This window comes from Bacillus rossius (assembly GCF_032445375.1).
Source record: "Bacillus rossius redtenbacheri isolate Brsri chromosome 9 unlocalized genomic scaffold, Brsri_v3 Brsri_v3_scf9_1, whole genome shotgun sequence".
In the NCBI taxonomy this organism is placed as follows: domain Eukaryota; kingdom Metazoa; phylum Arthropoda; class Insecta; order Phasmatodea; family Bacillidae; genus Bacillus; species Bacillus rossius.
Window position 1 is genome coordinate 13,424,474 of NW_026962012.1, and position 16,276 is coordinate 13,440,749.

The following is a 16,276-nucleotide window of genomic DNA, read 5'->3' on the forward strand; positions in this document are numbered from 1 at the left end:
ATGCATAACCTCAATAGCTACACCTGATGGGCAGATTTTTGAAATTCCACTCGAACACCAACCTGCAAATCTACACCAAGCAGTTACAAATACTCCAAACTATGCCAAGGTCAGTAACTCATTAAATAAAAGACATCAAACATGGAAAATATGGATAAGTTTGACAGATGATATATCAAAAACATATTTGGATAGAGAGCAAAACTTGCAGTTTAAGGATTTTTACCTGGAAAAATTGATGAAATAATTTTTAAAATAAGCTTAACACAATAATGAATGAAAAATACTAGTATTATTGTGAAAAAAGCGTGGGACGCTTTGTATCGAGCGCCCGATGGTAGAGCAGTCGACATGTCATCGGAAGGCTCTGGGTTCGAATCCCAGTCCGGTCTATCCGAATTTTTCTCACATATTGTATACACTCTCATTGAGCAGGTCCTTTCCTCATCCTTTCTCAATCCTTATGCTTCCCAAAATTCCTGTTACGTAAATGTGGAACGCTTCACGTAATAATTAATCCGTAACTCCCATCATTTCCTGCTTCACAGCATTAATTTCTTACAGTATGTAAGACTGGTCGATATCACTTGTTCGTCAATAACCTTATACCATAAGTCTCACTGTATATATTGATAACCTTAACATTTTTGAATGGCTTCTAAAATCAAGATTTGACTATCAATACAGCTCTACACATTAATAATTTGTAAAATAATTACAGTTACTTATAGTTATCACGGAATTAATAGTAGATTAGAACAAATACGGTAACAGTTTAAAAAAATTAAACAAAACAAAACTAAAAAGTAAAAAATAAATAAAGAGTTTTAAAAAACTAAAAAAAACACGCTTTTAAGTATATAAAACTCAACTAAAAAATAGAATTTTTTTTAATAAATTTAATTTAAAAATAGTGTAAAATAAAAAAAAATGTATTTTATTTAAAGAAAAAGCGTGGGGTGCTTTTAAGATGATATCAAAATAATCCTCCTACTCATATCTGTCAGTAAAATAATTATAACTATTGACACCATTCACCCCACGTTTTTTTTTAAATAAAATACATTTTTTTTATTTTACACTATTGTTAAATTAAATTTATTAAAATTTATTTTCTATTTTTTAGTTGAGTTTTATATAAAAGCGTGTTTTTTAGTTTTTTAAAACTCTTATTTATTGTTGGTTAACTGTGTTTTTGACGTGATAACTTATTATAAATCGATGAAAGCCGGCTGCACGCACGAAAAATTGTCACGTTCCGCCTGAGCCGAGCGTGCAAGAACCGGCCAACCACCGTGCGAGAAAATCTTCTATAAATATCAAACAGGTTAAGGCGGGCTTTTTAACTAAATGTTCGTGATTATATTTAAACAAATTATTGAAATTAAATTTGCAAATACTGTAAATAATATTTAAAAATTAAAAAGAATGCAATTTTTTCATCAAATTTTTCTTATGACGTTATCACGTAAAATTATCGTCCTTAAACCGACTTTACAGACAACCCTTTTATTTTATTTGGCGTAACACCGGCCGATCATTCACGTCCGGGCTGCTTCGACACGCCAGAAGGGCCGGTGTAGTCGCGAGCACACGCCGGTGTGCTCGAGTTCCGACACGGCCTGGAAGTCGGGGTGACGTCCGCCGGCGGCAGGGCTGCTGCGATTGGCTGAGATTCGTTGTTTGGTTTTTTTTTTCCCCTCGCCTGTCACCGCCACCGTACCCCTGCCCACGCGTCTCGGGTGCGACCTGTCTGTCGTGACGTCACCGCCCCGACGGGTCTTTGGGCCAGGGAGAGTGGGGGGTTGGGATTTCGCTCGGGTCAGCTGGGGCGGTAGATAAATAAGAAGAGTCTAGCGACAGCAATGCTACCTTCCTGCAACTGGCAACTGGCAACTGGCAACTGGCTCGTTCCGGGGCCGGCTGCCACACCGCTCACGCTCGTTCCGGGGCCGGCTCATATGTCATCTGAAACTTCTATTTGTCAATATGGCCTCGTGGCTGAGCGCTTAGCGGCGCTGTCATCTAATCGTAAGGTTGCCGGTTCGAATTCCGGCAGGTGCGAATTTTTTTTTGTACTTGTAAAAATAAATACGAGCACGTATAATTTCAAAAGTAATAAATATATTTGAATAATGAATGAAAATAAAAGTAAATTTATTAATTAAATTGTAATTTTCAGATAAGGACATGATAACTAATGGTCAATTAGGTTAGGTTAGCTACATTATAAATACTTTAAAACTTTGTGGACGGTTGATTTGGTTAGGATAGTTACATTAAAGATACTTGGAAATCAAACATCCAGGGGGTAGGCGCTCCCGATCGGCCAACTTCGGAGAGGATCGGCAGTTGCAGGACGGTAGCATTGCTGTCGCTAGACTCTTGTGATAAATACGAGCTGGCTCGGCGCGGGCGGTCAGTGCGCGTGTGTGGGAGCGACTCCGCGTCAACAACTGCTCGCCCTCCTGGCCACACGTGCGACCTGCAGAGCTCCAGAGCTCCAGAGGAAACCACGCGTTCTCCAAAGCTCTTCAAGACTCATCCGAGTGCTGCATGTCTCCGAGGGCGGGTTAGGAGTTCTGTTTCAGTATTTCGTTTTTAAACTGTGGAAATGGTTAAAAACGCGTGTTCTGAGAAGACGGTACAAATTCTTGGAAGCACCGTAAGGATTTTCATTTCACCTTTATTTTCATTTTCTCCGCCATCTAATGTCATGATTACCACCCAGATCTCATAGTTTTCGTCCCTATGCACGACGAGAAGACAGCGTAATAGTGTCTTGGCGTGCAACGATTGACTGCACATCTTGTAGGTTATGTGAAACGTACAGTAAAACGTTAAATTTTGTGGGGTGTCTACACGTTCCAACTTTTGCCTCCGTTACCCACGGTAAGTTCTAATCTCTACGGACCAGTTTAAGGATATCCGCAATGGGGGAAGCTCTGTTGCGGACGTCTATTTGCCTTGGGCAACTGCGTCAGCTCAGGAGAAGGAGAAAAGCAAGAACACGATGTGGTCAAAAGAAGGGTTTTTCGTACAACGCGAATATTCGCACATACTGTTATTGAAAAAAAAAAAACTGCGGGGCGAACCCGTGGACTGGTGCAATCTGCGGATAGATTGCAGTACTTATAGTTATTATAAGAGTTAGTGACATCATAGATAAAAAAATGACATGAGAGAGGCTATTTCGCAGCATGAAAAACTAACAGTAACGTTACGATTCCTCGCTGCAGAAAGAAGCTTTGGGCAATCAATTCTCAGAAAACAATGCCTCATCGTTCGGTTTTTCGATTAGTCTATGATTATTTCCTTTTCTGTTTGCCTTGCCTGATATTATGATTTATCCAATACGTTACAAAGTACAGTTATTCGTTGCGCGTAAATCGTCTTTTAGACGCAACACCGCGCTAGAATCACCAGCGAACGACGCACTTATCCCATCTCACTAACATAAATTACCCCCCCCCCCCCTCCCGACTAGGCGACCTCTTGCCTGCATGGACACAGTCTTTAAAATAATTACTTTTTGTTTAATTGTATGCTAATTCTTGGTAACTGCAGAATCAGATCTTGTTCCTTTCTCCACAGATGGCGCAGTTTCTTTTAGTCCACGGGCTCGATGCTGTGATGATCTGACGTGAACAGCGGATTCGTACAAATTTCTGTGGCTGTCTGCGCATGCATAGTATCTAATTACGTCACATCTTATGGAAGCTTTGACACCAGGAGGTGCACAGTTTGGGTTGTGCTCAAGCACAGTGATAACTGCAGCCATATGCATTACCTTATTGATGTAGGTTTCGTACAGTGTGGCGTGTGGCAGAGTGTTGTGAAACAACGCAGAATAATTTGCGATGGTTATTTTCTAGGCTGTGTATTCGACTGAGGTAAAAAGGGTTTGTAAAGTGTATTTTAATAATCATTACAACATTTTACCTCTAACTTTCAAAGGCACATGTCTCTACAAATGCGCTAATACAATGCACATCATTACGTAAAGCCACAAACAATGAATACCTACCTATATTTACAGGTCAGAACTGTGGGTACGTGTGCAGGACTTTTGAAGGGGCAGAAATGACAATGGTCACAGGTCCGGAAATTAGTTTATCGACAAAGCCGCTACCGTGTACATCGATATAGGCCTACACTTATCCCTTTTATGTGGAATGCTATTTCGGCTATCGTGTGGCAGGAACATAACACACTGTAAGCGTTGTGTACCCAGTTTTGATGTGTATTTGTGCATATATGTATATTTACATATATGTATATATGTATGATATAGGGCGTTTTTGAAGGAGGCTGATTACGATTGGCGAATGATTCCTTGTTTCAAAATAAGATGAAAATACATTTACCATTTTCCCTATTGTGTTTATCAAGTAAGTTTTGAGTCACCAAAAATAAAATCTAAGAACTCTTTTTTTTTTTATTAAATATTGAAAACTGCTTGCTGCTAAGCAACGATTAACTAATAATGTTTCCTATAACTGCATCTATGAGCTGTGTGCTCATATTTTTACACTGTGGCTTTTAGTGTGTTGTGAAGTGTTTTATTTTTAGAGTTTTTTTTTATGGAAATTTAATTGTTTTTACTGTGGTGTGCGTATATGATCCTTGAGTATATACATCACACTGTTATGTATCCAGATCCGTAGACAAATTTTATAATAAAATAATAAATACAAATTTAAGAATTATTATTATGTTTACACTAGGTAGGAAAGCTAATATTTGAATTACCAATATTGTATCACTACAATATATAATTTATAGAATCTACCCTGTACCAGACTGAGTTTTGATCAAGTACACGGATTAGATCGGACACATAACACTCAAGTGTTCTTAATTAAATATAATGAATATTTAATTATGATGTCTATGTTTGATTATGACATCTATCAATTTCAATTATTATTTCTTTTTACGGTAAATCTGTTATATTTCCTCGGCTATAGTTTAATCTCAGGGGAGCATTTCTTGAGTTCTGTCTAACGAGACTGCTGGGGGCCGAAAATGACTTAACTTCTTTCAACAGAAAAACATATTATCCAGAAAATATTTGATTTATTTTAACTTATATTTAATTCAGTTTTTCTGGTTAAAATTATCACCGATTTCACTTTAGACTGTTACTTATATGTATATATAATTATTTAATCTTGTAGAACCCGAAAAGAAATGTAATAAAGTACACATACCACATCAGCAGGATGAACTTACAATACGAACATTGTTTCTTAAATGAACTCTACGACAATTCCTTTGGTATTTCCCAACAGATAGGATTAGTAATATTATTTTCAATCTTCTCGGCATTAATTACATACATTTTCCTTTTTAGCGTCCTTAGCAACCACCTTATTTTTCATAAACAAGCCTTTCCAAAGAATAATGTACACATAGACATGGTTGTCTTTGACCGCAACCATGGAGTAACAAAAAATAATTAAATGAATTACATGCACAATTTGTAAGATAACTATGCACGGTAACGGTACAGTGGTTTTGCATATTTTAATTGTGTTAGTGAGTTTTGCTTTTGAATTAAATTTTTGTCGCTTTAAGCGTGCTTTATTACATTGTCATTTTTGGGCACACGCTTAGTATTTTAATTACTTAGTATTGATGTTAGTGTAGTCTTGTTTGTTTTGTAATGATTTGCTTTTGGCGCTTATGACGTCAATGATGTTGGCGCTCCCCCTCTCTCCCCACCACCCCAACTCACTCGCACAAACACAAAACCCAGTTCATTCGTTCATTCAATCATGAAATAAACCCTACACAAAGAAAGAAAAAATCTGATTGTTTTTAGCGATTACCAGGAGTCTCACAAACGTTTACTTAAAACTGTATTTTCAGGTTTGAGGATTATTTTTCAATTTGATATTCCGACATAATAACTTACCCCCAGTGACCCCGCTGTCCTCGAAGTTTCAAACAGAGTACTTTAACTGTGGTTTAAAGTATACCGCGTCAATATTCTAGGGTATCACGCACGGGCGACTTTCTGTCTCTGAAAGTCGCGCGCAATGAAACCAATGCTTTGTAATCGACCTGTGCTAACGAATAACTTGTTTGTCGCAGCAACTGAAAATACTAAACCTGTTGCATTCCTGTCGCGAGCAGCCGCGCAGAAACATGGTCGCTGAGCGATGGGCCACGGACTACGGAAGACGCGTGTTCGAACCTGCGGCGACTACTACGTCAGTACAACGGACACAGCAGTGTAGGGAGATTGTGACTAGCAGTGCATCGAGGCAGTATTTAACAATGAGAATTTAACAATGGAATTGTTATTTTTAGAGGTACAGAAACGACCTGAACTCTACAATGGCGCATTGAAAGAATATGGTGACAGATATTTCAAAATGAAGTTGTGGGCAGATGTAAGTAAGCGTGTTGTGACAATCTGGAAAAAACCTGGATGTAAAAGAGAAAAATGAAAAAAAAGCTGACATTTTATTAATTTATGTATTTAAGTGAGTATTGATATTAATTAAATCCATCCAACAAGTAATTTTTTTCGCAGTAAATTTTTACACTTTATAAGATAATATGTCTGTAAAATGCTCTGTTACATAATAGTATTATTTGTGTTGCTTGTTTTATATACACACAACTCCAAACCACTGCGTTGTTTTACAAAGAACAGGTTTATAAATAATGTACACATAATGCGTGGAAAATTGTGTCCAAGATCCAACTGATTGCAGAGCCGTCTTTTTTTTTTGACTTGACAACGTCTAGTAAATCGATGAACGCCGGCTGCACGCACGAAACAGTGTCCCGTTACGCACATTGTTCCGTTACGCTGTGTTCTGTTACGCTGACGGCGAGTGCAGTAATAATAGGTTATGTTACAATTGACTAAAAAATTATGGTGATTTATATAATTGATGATATATATTTGATTACAGTTTATTTATATGAAAACTTGTTCATAATTATATTTAAACTTTATAGCTAAACGCCAGTTTTTAAAATTAATTACAAGTCATCTACACGTGAACTGTTTCGTCGACTGTTTATAAAGTGAAGTGAAAAGTTAATGTGGTTTTCATTGCTTATTACAACAACAATTTCGGCAATAAAGCTTAATCATTCTTGCATTTTAAAAATCTGATCACTAGTATAATTTCAAGTATTTATTCTTTTATTATTAAAATAAAAATAATTCAATTTTATTCATAAAATTATGCAATAATTTCATCAATGTTATGTTATGACGTAACGTTAAACTATCGTTCATAAACCGACTTTACAGACAACCAATTTTTTTCCTTCAGAAAGGCACAATTTGTTTGACATCTGTGTTGATACCGCGACTAAAGTGACGCTGATTTGTAAGGGCAAGCGACTGTTGACTAAAGTTGCCAATTTCGGTCGCTCAGTCGCTTACTGTAGAGTGAGGTCGATTCTTCCCTCGACAACCTGGACAGTGTTCTGTTTCTCGTCCCACCACCGATGAGATATTAAGCTGGAATTAAAAAAAAAAAATTAACTGTTTAGTGAAGTATTTCTCGGAATGAAGACATAATTTTCAAATTGAAACCGTAAATCTATTTATGAGGACAACCGGGGGAGATCGAACACTGGAATGATGTTATCTTTGAAAGATATGTGCAATGGGAGTGCATGACTTGATGTAAGCTTCTGGACATACGCCATTGCTAAGCACATGTATGTCTGTAGAAGAAAACTACAAAAAAAAAAGTCAAAAACAAACACAAATTAAGCAAAAAATTGCTGTTGTCAACAGGATTATGTGGTGTTTATATTCTGTTAACAACAGCAATTGTTTGCTTAATTTGTTTTTGTTCTTTTTGTTTTTGACTTTTGGTTTTTTGTAGTTTTCTTGTACAGAAGACATACATGTGCTTAGCAATGGCGTATGTCCAAAAACTTACATCAAGTCGAGTGTAATGATGATTCCGATATGAAAATGTGACGCACACGGCTCTGGCCGTAGAGGCGACTATAGCATCTGACGCGCGTGTGAATCCCGCCTTGGCGGTGATCACGAATGAGGCCGGTGACCGCGGGTGGACGCGGCCTGGATGGAGCAGGAGGGGAAGGGGGGGAGCTGGTCGATACGCGGCCACATAGCTAATGTTTGTCGTGCATTGCGACATACCTCCCCCCCTCCTCCTCCCTGCGGGGACAGGCCAGTCGATACTGCTCCCGCCGCAATGCCGCCACCGGCGCAGTGTCCGCCACCCGGGGGGGATTTAAAATATACACAAAAGTTGGTTGTCTGTAAAGTCGGTTTACCGACGATAGTTTAACGTGACGTCATAACAAAACATTGATGAAATTATTGCATACTTTTATGAATAAAATTGAATCATTTTTATTTTAACAATAAAAGAATAAATACTTGAAATTATACTAGTATTCAGGTACCGTAAACTGGGGCTACTTTGGCCCTGGGGGTCTACTTTGGCCCAAAACGAAAAAGAGATTGTAACACATTCTATTTGGATGAAACGCCGCAGATTGTGTTAGTTCTATGTCTGTCCGCTAGGTAGGATCATCGATCAAGGAAATATACCCTCGAAATGGTTATCACTCTCTCCGCTAGCTCGCAGCACTGTCAGTTGCGTAACACTTAGTTGACTGCGTGTTTCGTGTTGCTGAAACTTCTGAATGTGGAAGTGTAACAATACCCACTTTGGCTTTGGTAAGTAGTTAATTCGAAAGTGTCATATACATGTTTGTACCCTATGTATTGTTTATATATTTAAGTGAGACAATTTTTTTGTTTCGGGTGATGAAAACAATGGTTGCTTTTTTCGTGTTAAAAGGGGTTACTTTGGCCCACTTTCTTCGTGGGCCAAAGTAGCCCCAACACTTTTATTCCACAGCAATATATAACATTTTGTTCGGTGTACGTACTTGTAATTAATTTTAAATAACTCGCGACATATAGTATAAGTTTGCTCTCGACACACAAAAATTTACAACATTTAAAATTCAAAATAGTACCTGTATTTATAGCTATTGGTGAACATTTTCCAGGACGTTTGTGTTTCAGAAACTGTAATTCGGTGTCAACTCCTGAGGTGATAAGCTGACTTAAAACCTTTATTTCCGTTTCGTTTTACGAACGTGTGATTTAATTAGTAGAACATAGATGTGGTAGAGCTACACTGTTAACAACTTCCATTAATTTATGGATCATTGAATGAGTTTTCTGGGGAATTTTTTATCAGCACCTTTCCGTAGTATATTTGAGGAATATTTTTAACTGTGTACAATAATTCTAAGAGAAAAGTTACATTAAAATGATAGCTTTCGTAGATATAAAAATAACTAAAAATTAAGATAAGGTTTTTCATTTACAGATTGATGAATATGGCGAGAGGATATCAGAGGCAACCTGGAAGTAGGCGATATGCAGATTACAGCCAAGAAAATATGAAGAAGTGCTTGGAAGCTATTCAATCAGGTGAAAACATTTCAACATCTGCCGAAGTACAATAAAGAATAAGCTAAAGAACAAGTTTCCAGGACAACCAGGCCACACGAAGTCTTTCACTGCAGAAGAGGAGCTCGCATTTGCAAGTCATTTAGACAAGCTTTGTGAATATGGGTTTCCAGTTGACGAACAAGATTTAAGATACATTGTCAAGGCTTATTTAACAAGACAAGGGAAAGTTGTGCCAATATTTCAAAACAACTTGCCAGGGATCGACTGGGTGAAGTCATTTTTGCGAAGACATAGTCAGCTTACAGTCAGATTTGCTTCGAACATAAAACGAATTCGTGCTGCAGTGAATGAAGAGACCATAACTCAATATATTAGCAACTTAGAGGAACTGGTTAAAGATATTCCTCCTGATAACATTTATAATTTTGACGAGACGAACCTGACCGACGATCCTGGGTGCAAGAAGATCATATGCAGAAGGGGCTGTAAATACCCTGAAAGAATAATGAACTCGTCAAAATCAAGTACAACAGTCATGTTTTGTGCGAATGCATCTGGACAAACAGTTCCACCCTATATTATATACAAAGCAGAACACTTGTGGTCCACGTGGACTGAGGGAGGACCCACAGGAAGCAGGTACAACAGGACGAAACACGGATGGATGGACCTAGCAACGTTTGAAGAATGGTTTTGCTCTCATTTTCTTCCTATATTGAAAAGGCAAGAGGGATCTAAAGTTGTGATTGGTGACAATCTTTCCTCCCATTTGAGCCTAAACGTTTTAAAATTGTGTCAGGAGAACAACATTCATTTTGTGTGCTTGCCACCAAACTCTACTCATGTAAGCCAACCGTTGGACGTTGCCTATTTCCGACCACTTAAAGTTAAATGGCGGAAAACACTTGCTGTTTGGAAAGAATCTGATTGTGGGAAAACTGTGAGCATCTTACCCAAAGATATGTTCCCCAAGCTGCTAAAACAAGTGCTTGATGAACTTCAAAACACTGTATCTGCGAACATAATTTCGGGATTCAAGAAAGCAGGAGTGTATCCAGTTAACAAAGAAGAGATATTGAAACGTCTTCCCCAACAATCAACAGCAGTCAACCTGGATTTGGTGGGAGAAACATTCATGTTGAAGCTACAGCAAACAAGAAATGACATTGTTAAGCCCAGAAACACCAAAAGAAGAAAACTGAATGTGCCATCTGGACAGAGTATTACTGAGCAGAACCTCACTCCACTGGAACAATCTTTTGGTGGCAGTAAGATGCCGAAAAGAAATGAGCCTAATAAAAGAACACATAAGAAACAAAGAAAACAAAAGAAACGCGACGAATCATCATCAGAAGAAGATTCTGACAATTTCAGTATTGCATCAACAGGGCATAGTGATTTCAGCTTCTGTAGCAGTGAATGTTCGTCAGAATATGGAACCTTTGTACCATTAACATCATCACGGAACAAAAGAACTCGCCAATCTGATGCATGTGACGATGCCAGTACATCTGTGCAAGATGTGACGCAACAGGTTTCTGTAAATGACTCTGTGAAGGTAGGAAGTTTTGTTCTTGTGCAGTGGGATGGACACACATATCCTGGATTAGTTGTGAGTGTAACCGATTATGGTGCTACAGTTGACTGTATGGAGCCGACCAAAAAAGCCTGGAAGTGGCCGAAAAATAAAGACAGCCTATTTTACAATTGGTGTGATATTCTGCAATGCATCGAACCCCCGAAGATGATTAAAAGGGGATATTTCTCTGTTAACATATAATATAGTTTGAGATATAGTTGCCTAAGTCTTTGCAATTAATAATTATAAGTATAGGCAGGATTACTGTTATGTTACTCTTATAACAGTGTATTGCTTACTCAATTTACATTTTACATGTATGAAGTTTGCCTTAAACAACAAAAATCAAGGCAGAACATTATAGTTTTAAATGTACCATTTCTATTTAACATTCTCTTTCAAATCCATGTGCTACTTTGTCCCAAAACAGGTTTTTCTTGGTTCTGTTAAGGAAATTGTGAGGATGGGCTAAAGTTACCCTAACAAAGGGTCAACTTTGACCCAAAACAAAAACCAAGATGAACTTTTAAAAAGGATCACAGTAATAACTAATGTCATATGCACGCAATCCCAAAATCCTAGAGAATATAATGGTTGCTAACAAAAGTTCTTATTGATTTTCATTAAGTTTCGGCAGCAATGTAAAGTTAAAAATCTTTAAAAATGGGCCAAAGTAGCCCCGTTTTACGGTATTTAAAATGCAAGAATAATAAACCTTTATTGCCGAAATTGTTGTTGTAATAAGCAATGAAAACCACATTAACTTTTCACTTCACTTTATAAACAGCCGAGTGGAAGAGAGATAGATGCGGCGCAAGCGTACAATGAGCGTAACGGGACACTCTTTTTCGTGCGTGCAGCCGGCGTTCATCGTTTTATTAGACGTTTTCACGTCAAAAACTTACATTACTATTGACACCAACACACTGACACGGGCCTGCAGTTGAGCCGTAAGCAATGCGACTTCTCACTCAGTTTAAAATTCCAGGTGTTGTAACGGTTCACATTTTGTCACCCAGAACACGTACAGTCTCCTTCTCCTGCCGCCCGCTGATCACTCGAGCGTCACCGCGGTTCCTCTCAGCCAGTGATTGGTCCTCTGAAGCCCGCCAAATTCAAATTTGCTTCGCTGATGTTTGCGCCTGTAACTTTTGCGGGGTTTCGTTTCCGGAAATATACTACTTAACAAAAATGGTTTGGTTTTGCATTTCCTGCCACTCATTAAATTTATGCCCTGCAATTTGCGAACTTCCTGTGTAGTTTGCTGTTTGATATATCGTGTCTGGCCTTGTGGCGGTCTACAAGTAAGTATGTAATGAAATTGACACAAACATACACACACACGCACTGACTTGCAAATAACCAAACTTCGTTAACTGTTGTGACTAATTACCGGACCACATAAGTTCTACGGTGGTAGTGATTCTCTGATATAAGTTTTATCAAATCTTCCAGCTAATTTAGCACGCATAAATGATTGCAAGGAATATAAATAATCTTGAAAAATAAATTGGTTGTCTGTAAAGTCGGTTTACGGACGATAGTTTAACGTGACAACGTCATAAAACATTGATGAAATGATTGCATACTTTTATTAATAAAATTGAATAATTTTTATTGAATTATCACTATTTTAAATGGATAAAAAGAAGGATTGAAATGAAATCTGCAATTGATAAAATACTTTTATTTGCACTCATTAATTCAAATATGTTTATTACTTTAACGAAGAGATTATTTTAACTACAACTTCTATACATGTTTGCTATTTAACTTCTTCCAATCTGTGTTATTCTGTTAAGGATAGGACGATGATAGGAAAAGTAGGAAACGAATGGGAGTGTTTAAATTTTAATGTGCCTCGAAAACGTCAAATCGATGGTTGTTCCAATCGAGTGGAAGAGAGATAGATGCGGCGCAAGCGTACAATGTGCGTAACGGGACACAGCGTAACGGGGCAATGTGCGTAACGGGACACTTTTTCGTGCGTGCAGCCGGCGTTCATCGATTTATTAGACCTTGTCACGTCAAAAAAATGTACTAGAAACATGCCGTGCTTTCGAGGCCACGCCACCCGTCACTCGCCCTGGCCTGGGGAGGCTGTCCTCCATGTCACACAGAACCTTCGGAAGTGGCTAACGTGACGGACGTCGCTGCTCACCGGCAAAAAGGGTGAGGGGGGTGTTTTCTCATCCTTATCTATTGGTCTCGATGTTTATGAGAGGTTTAGTCCTTATTTATTTAGCTGTCTAAATTAACATTTAATGAATTTGAATCTGCCCAATTTTTTTTTCTCCCATTGTCCGACGTCAAACCATTAAAGGCAGATTTTTGTGTAGACCTAACTATTTCGTGCCCTACGATGATATTCAGTGTAGCGCCATCTGGGGGCGGAACCAAAATTCAAGGATGCACCTCAGCCGACGGAGTCCCAATTATATTCCAAGTTTCGTTCTATTTGCATTCGATAACTATATATAAATTAATATAATGAGAGCCTTGACTATGTTTAAATTGATGTGATGGGCATGATTGTCTGCAATATTTTATTTTTGTTCAGGTATTCAGCATTATGACTTGCAGCCATTGTATGCTCGTGAACTCGGTAACACGCTGTTAATGTGTTAGTGTGCGACATGATGTTTCAGTGTATCAGTTGAGACGCAGGACCTAACCACACGGATGCATGTCTTGAATGTTGCAGACAGAACGGGGATCACGCCAGCGTTTGTTTCTGCCGCATGCCGTACATCGGCCCCAAGATGACATCTCGTCTCTCCTCCATGTTCTATACCGTGGAGGTTGGCGACACAAAGTTTACAATATTGAAACGTTACCAGAACCTCAAGCCAATCGGCTCTGGAGCCCAAGGAATCGTTTGGTAAGTTTTTTTAACGTGCTGGGAAATGGAAATCGTTCTTGTTGGTATTATGTTCGTGCAGTGCGTACAGCTTTCGTCAGAAAATTGGGGAATAACCAGTATTTGTTTATTTGGGGGGGAAAAATGTTAATTTGTACCAAAGTGTAGCTTTATCAATTCAGTTTATTCTCTGATGGGTAACTCCATATAAATGCCGACTATCTTGCTCGTAGTATGAAGCGAGCAGTGTGCGAAAGTTTTGAGCCACTCTTTACAACATCTTATCGTTTCTAGCCATTTGTCCTCGAATAGTGTTCTTCAGTTTTCCCAAGATTCGAGGCTTTGATTCGCACTCAAAGGCTCGGACATCTAGTCAGTGAAGCGGAATTGACCTCATGTTGTTGAAACCAAGCATTTAAAAGATTGGTCTTTTCTCTGCAGGGTCCCATTGTTAAAAAATTATCATTCGTTGAAGATTTAACAGGCCGAATTAAATGCAAAGTTATCGCCGGTAATGCCACATCGAACAATTGCAGAGTGTCGCCGAAAGTGTCACTGCATAAATCTCTTCCAGTAGGGACGTAACTGTCGTAAAACACACGGGACAGTCTCTCGTCTACATGCGAACCTCCCCTTTACAAGTAAACATCAGATTTATCTGAAGCGACATTTATCTCATATTATCATCCATAGTAAAATAGCATTGAAGTAGCAACATATTTTGTTAAAAATAATCATTTTTAAAAATAAAATAAATAATTACCAGCTTTCGTACGCCTTCTTTAATTTCCGTAAAAGTTATTAATTTGATATTTTTATCGTTTGAGAGGCCTAAATTTAATTTAATTTTACTGTGGATTCTATGAAACTCCTTAATGAACACGTTCCATTCGCATAAAAATTAGCGCTGGGTGGGAACTCGAGATTCGAGAAAAGGTTGGGATCATGCAAGTTTTTTTTTCTCGTCAGGCGGAACAAAATGCTTGAAAATGTTGGCATTTTAAAGATTTTTATGCGGGGTGTTTATTTTAAACACTATCTGGCGATGTACATTTAGATGAGACATGTTCGTACACATAACTAACGCTCCTGATATCGGCTAGCCACATTTTACAGAATCAGTCAAGAACGTAGCTGTAATTAGATTAAACCCCAACACTGTGCTGATGGGGATGAACACATGCTTGTAACCCAGTGGCCGCTGATCTGATTGGCAGTATGTCGAAGAGAGGCAAACTTGTATGGATATGATGGAGAACATTTGGCCACAGACGTACAGCAATAAGACTCTGCAACCCTGTGTCACATTTATTCTGGTAGCGAATCCTTAGCAGCCCATCGGATGCAGGCCCCTTTGCTCGCCTTGCGTAACAGTTTCTGCTAGCCATGTTTATTCTCATAGCTCTGGCGATTATCTCGACCCCCCCCCCCCCCCCCTCCCCAAGTGACAAGTGACAAGGCGCAAGGCAGCAAGAAAATGCTCGCTCCTGTTAACAAAAGCAATCATATACTGGACAGGGAAAGAATGAACACGCTAAGCATCTACCGTTTTCTGTTTTCGTACAATGTAGTTGAGATTAACTTAAAAAAAATACAAATGTTAGATAAAACATCATAGTCTAAACAAGATTAGCTTGTTCACAATGCGGTTTAGCTCCTAAAATACTCGTTGTGCTTGCATTTCTTTCGTCGCTAGTGAAACAGAAGATTTTTATTAGTTTAAATTTTTAGATAGCAATATTTTTATTTATTGTGAAGTATAAGTTTTAAAACAAATGTTGATATTAATGTACATCCGAAGGTAGTTAAAATCCATAAAGGGTGTCTTATATATAAACTACTTAATTTTTAATCATGTAAAAAAAATCATCCGATTTTTATGATTCATCCTGGAATAATTTTACTTTCTCAAAAGGCAATAAATAGAATTAAGTTGTCTGGGGAGATTTACAGTTGTCGTTTAGCGTATGTTTAATGGAGTGCTTGGGCGCCACCACGTGGTTGCACACGTGGACCCGGCCGGACTCCTGTCCCGGGGTCCATTGCCCCCGAGTCGGCCTGCTCTAAGCGGCCTGCTCTAAGCGGCCTGCTCTAAGCGGCCTGCTCTAAGCGGCGTCCCACACGCCTCGGTCCCTACTTCCGATAGGACGCGTGGTCGTAAGAGAAAACACTAGCGATCCGGGTTCACTGCGTTTTATTTACGCGCACGCGTACATAGAAATTAATACACTAAGCTCTTACGTAGAACGCAGCTAAGAATACCAACGGTAACTCATCCAGTTTACGGGCCACCAGATCACCGCGTGGCCTGGCCCCGAAAGTTGCACATCGTCGTGATGCGGTTAAATGCTAGCTAGAGCTTGAATTACGGTGTTACGCAGTCCGTCTCTAG

At 38.7% G+C, this 16,276-nt stretch overlaps 1 protein-coding gene across 4 annotated transcripts in view; it reads left to right on the forward strand.

The window, feature by feature from the left end:
• Nucleotides 1-16,276, forward strand: part of LOC134542647 (stress-activated protein kinase JNK) — a 427,819-nt gene that overhangs the window by 384,580 nt on the left and 26,963 nt on the right. For 3 of the 4 annotated variants that reach the window (XM_063387059.1, XM_063387058.1, XM_063387060.1), the window contains one exon: nt 13,729-13,905. In XM_063387059.1, the coding sequence (XP_063243129.1) occupies nt 13,766-13,905 (140 nt within the window). In that variant the 5' untranslated portion in view covers nt 13,729-13,765. Of the gene's footprint in view, nt 1-13,728; nt 13,906-16,276 lie in introns of those variants that run through there. The other variant, XM_063387056.1, reaches the window with a different exon arrangement.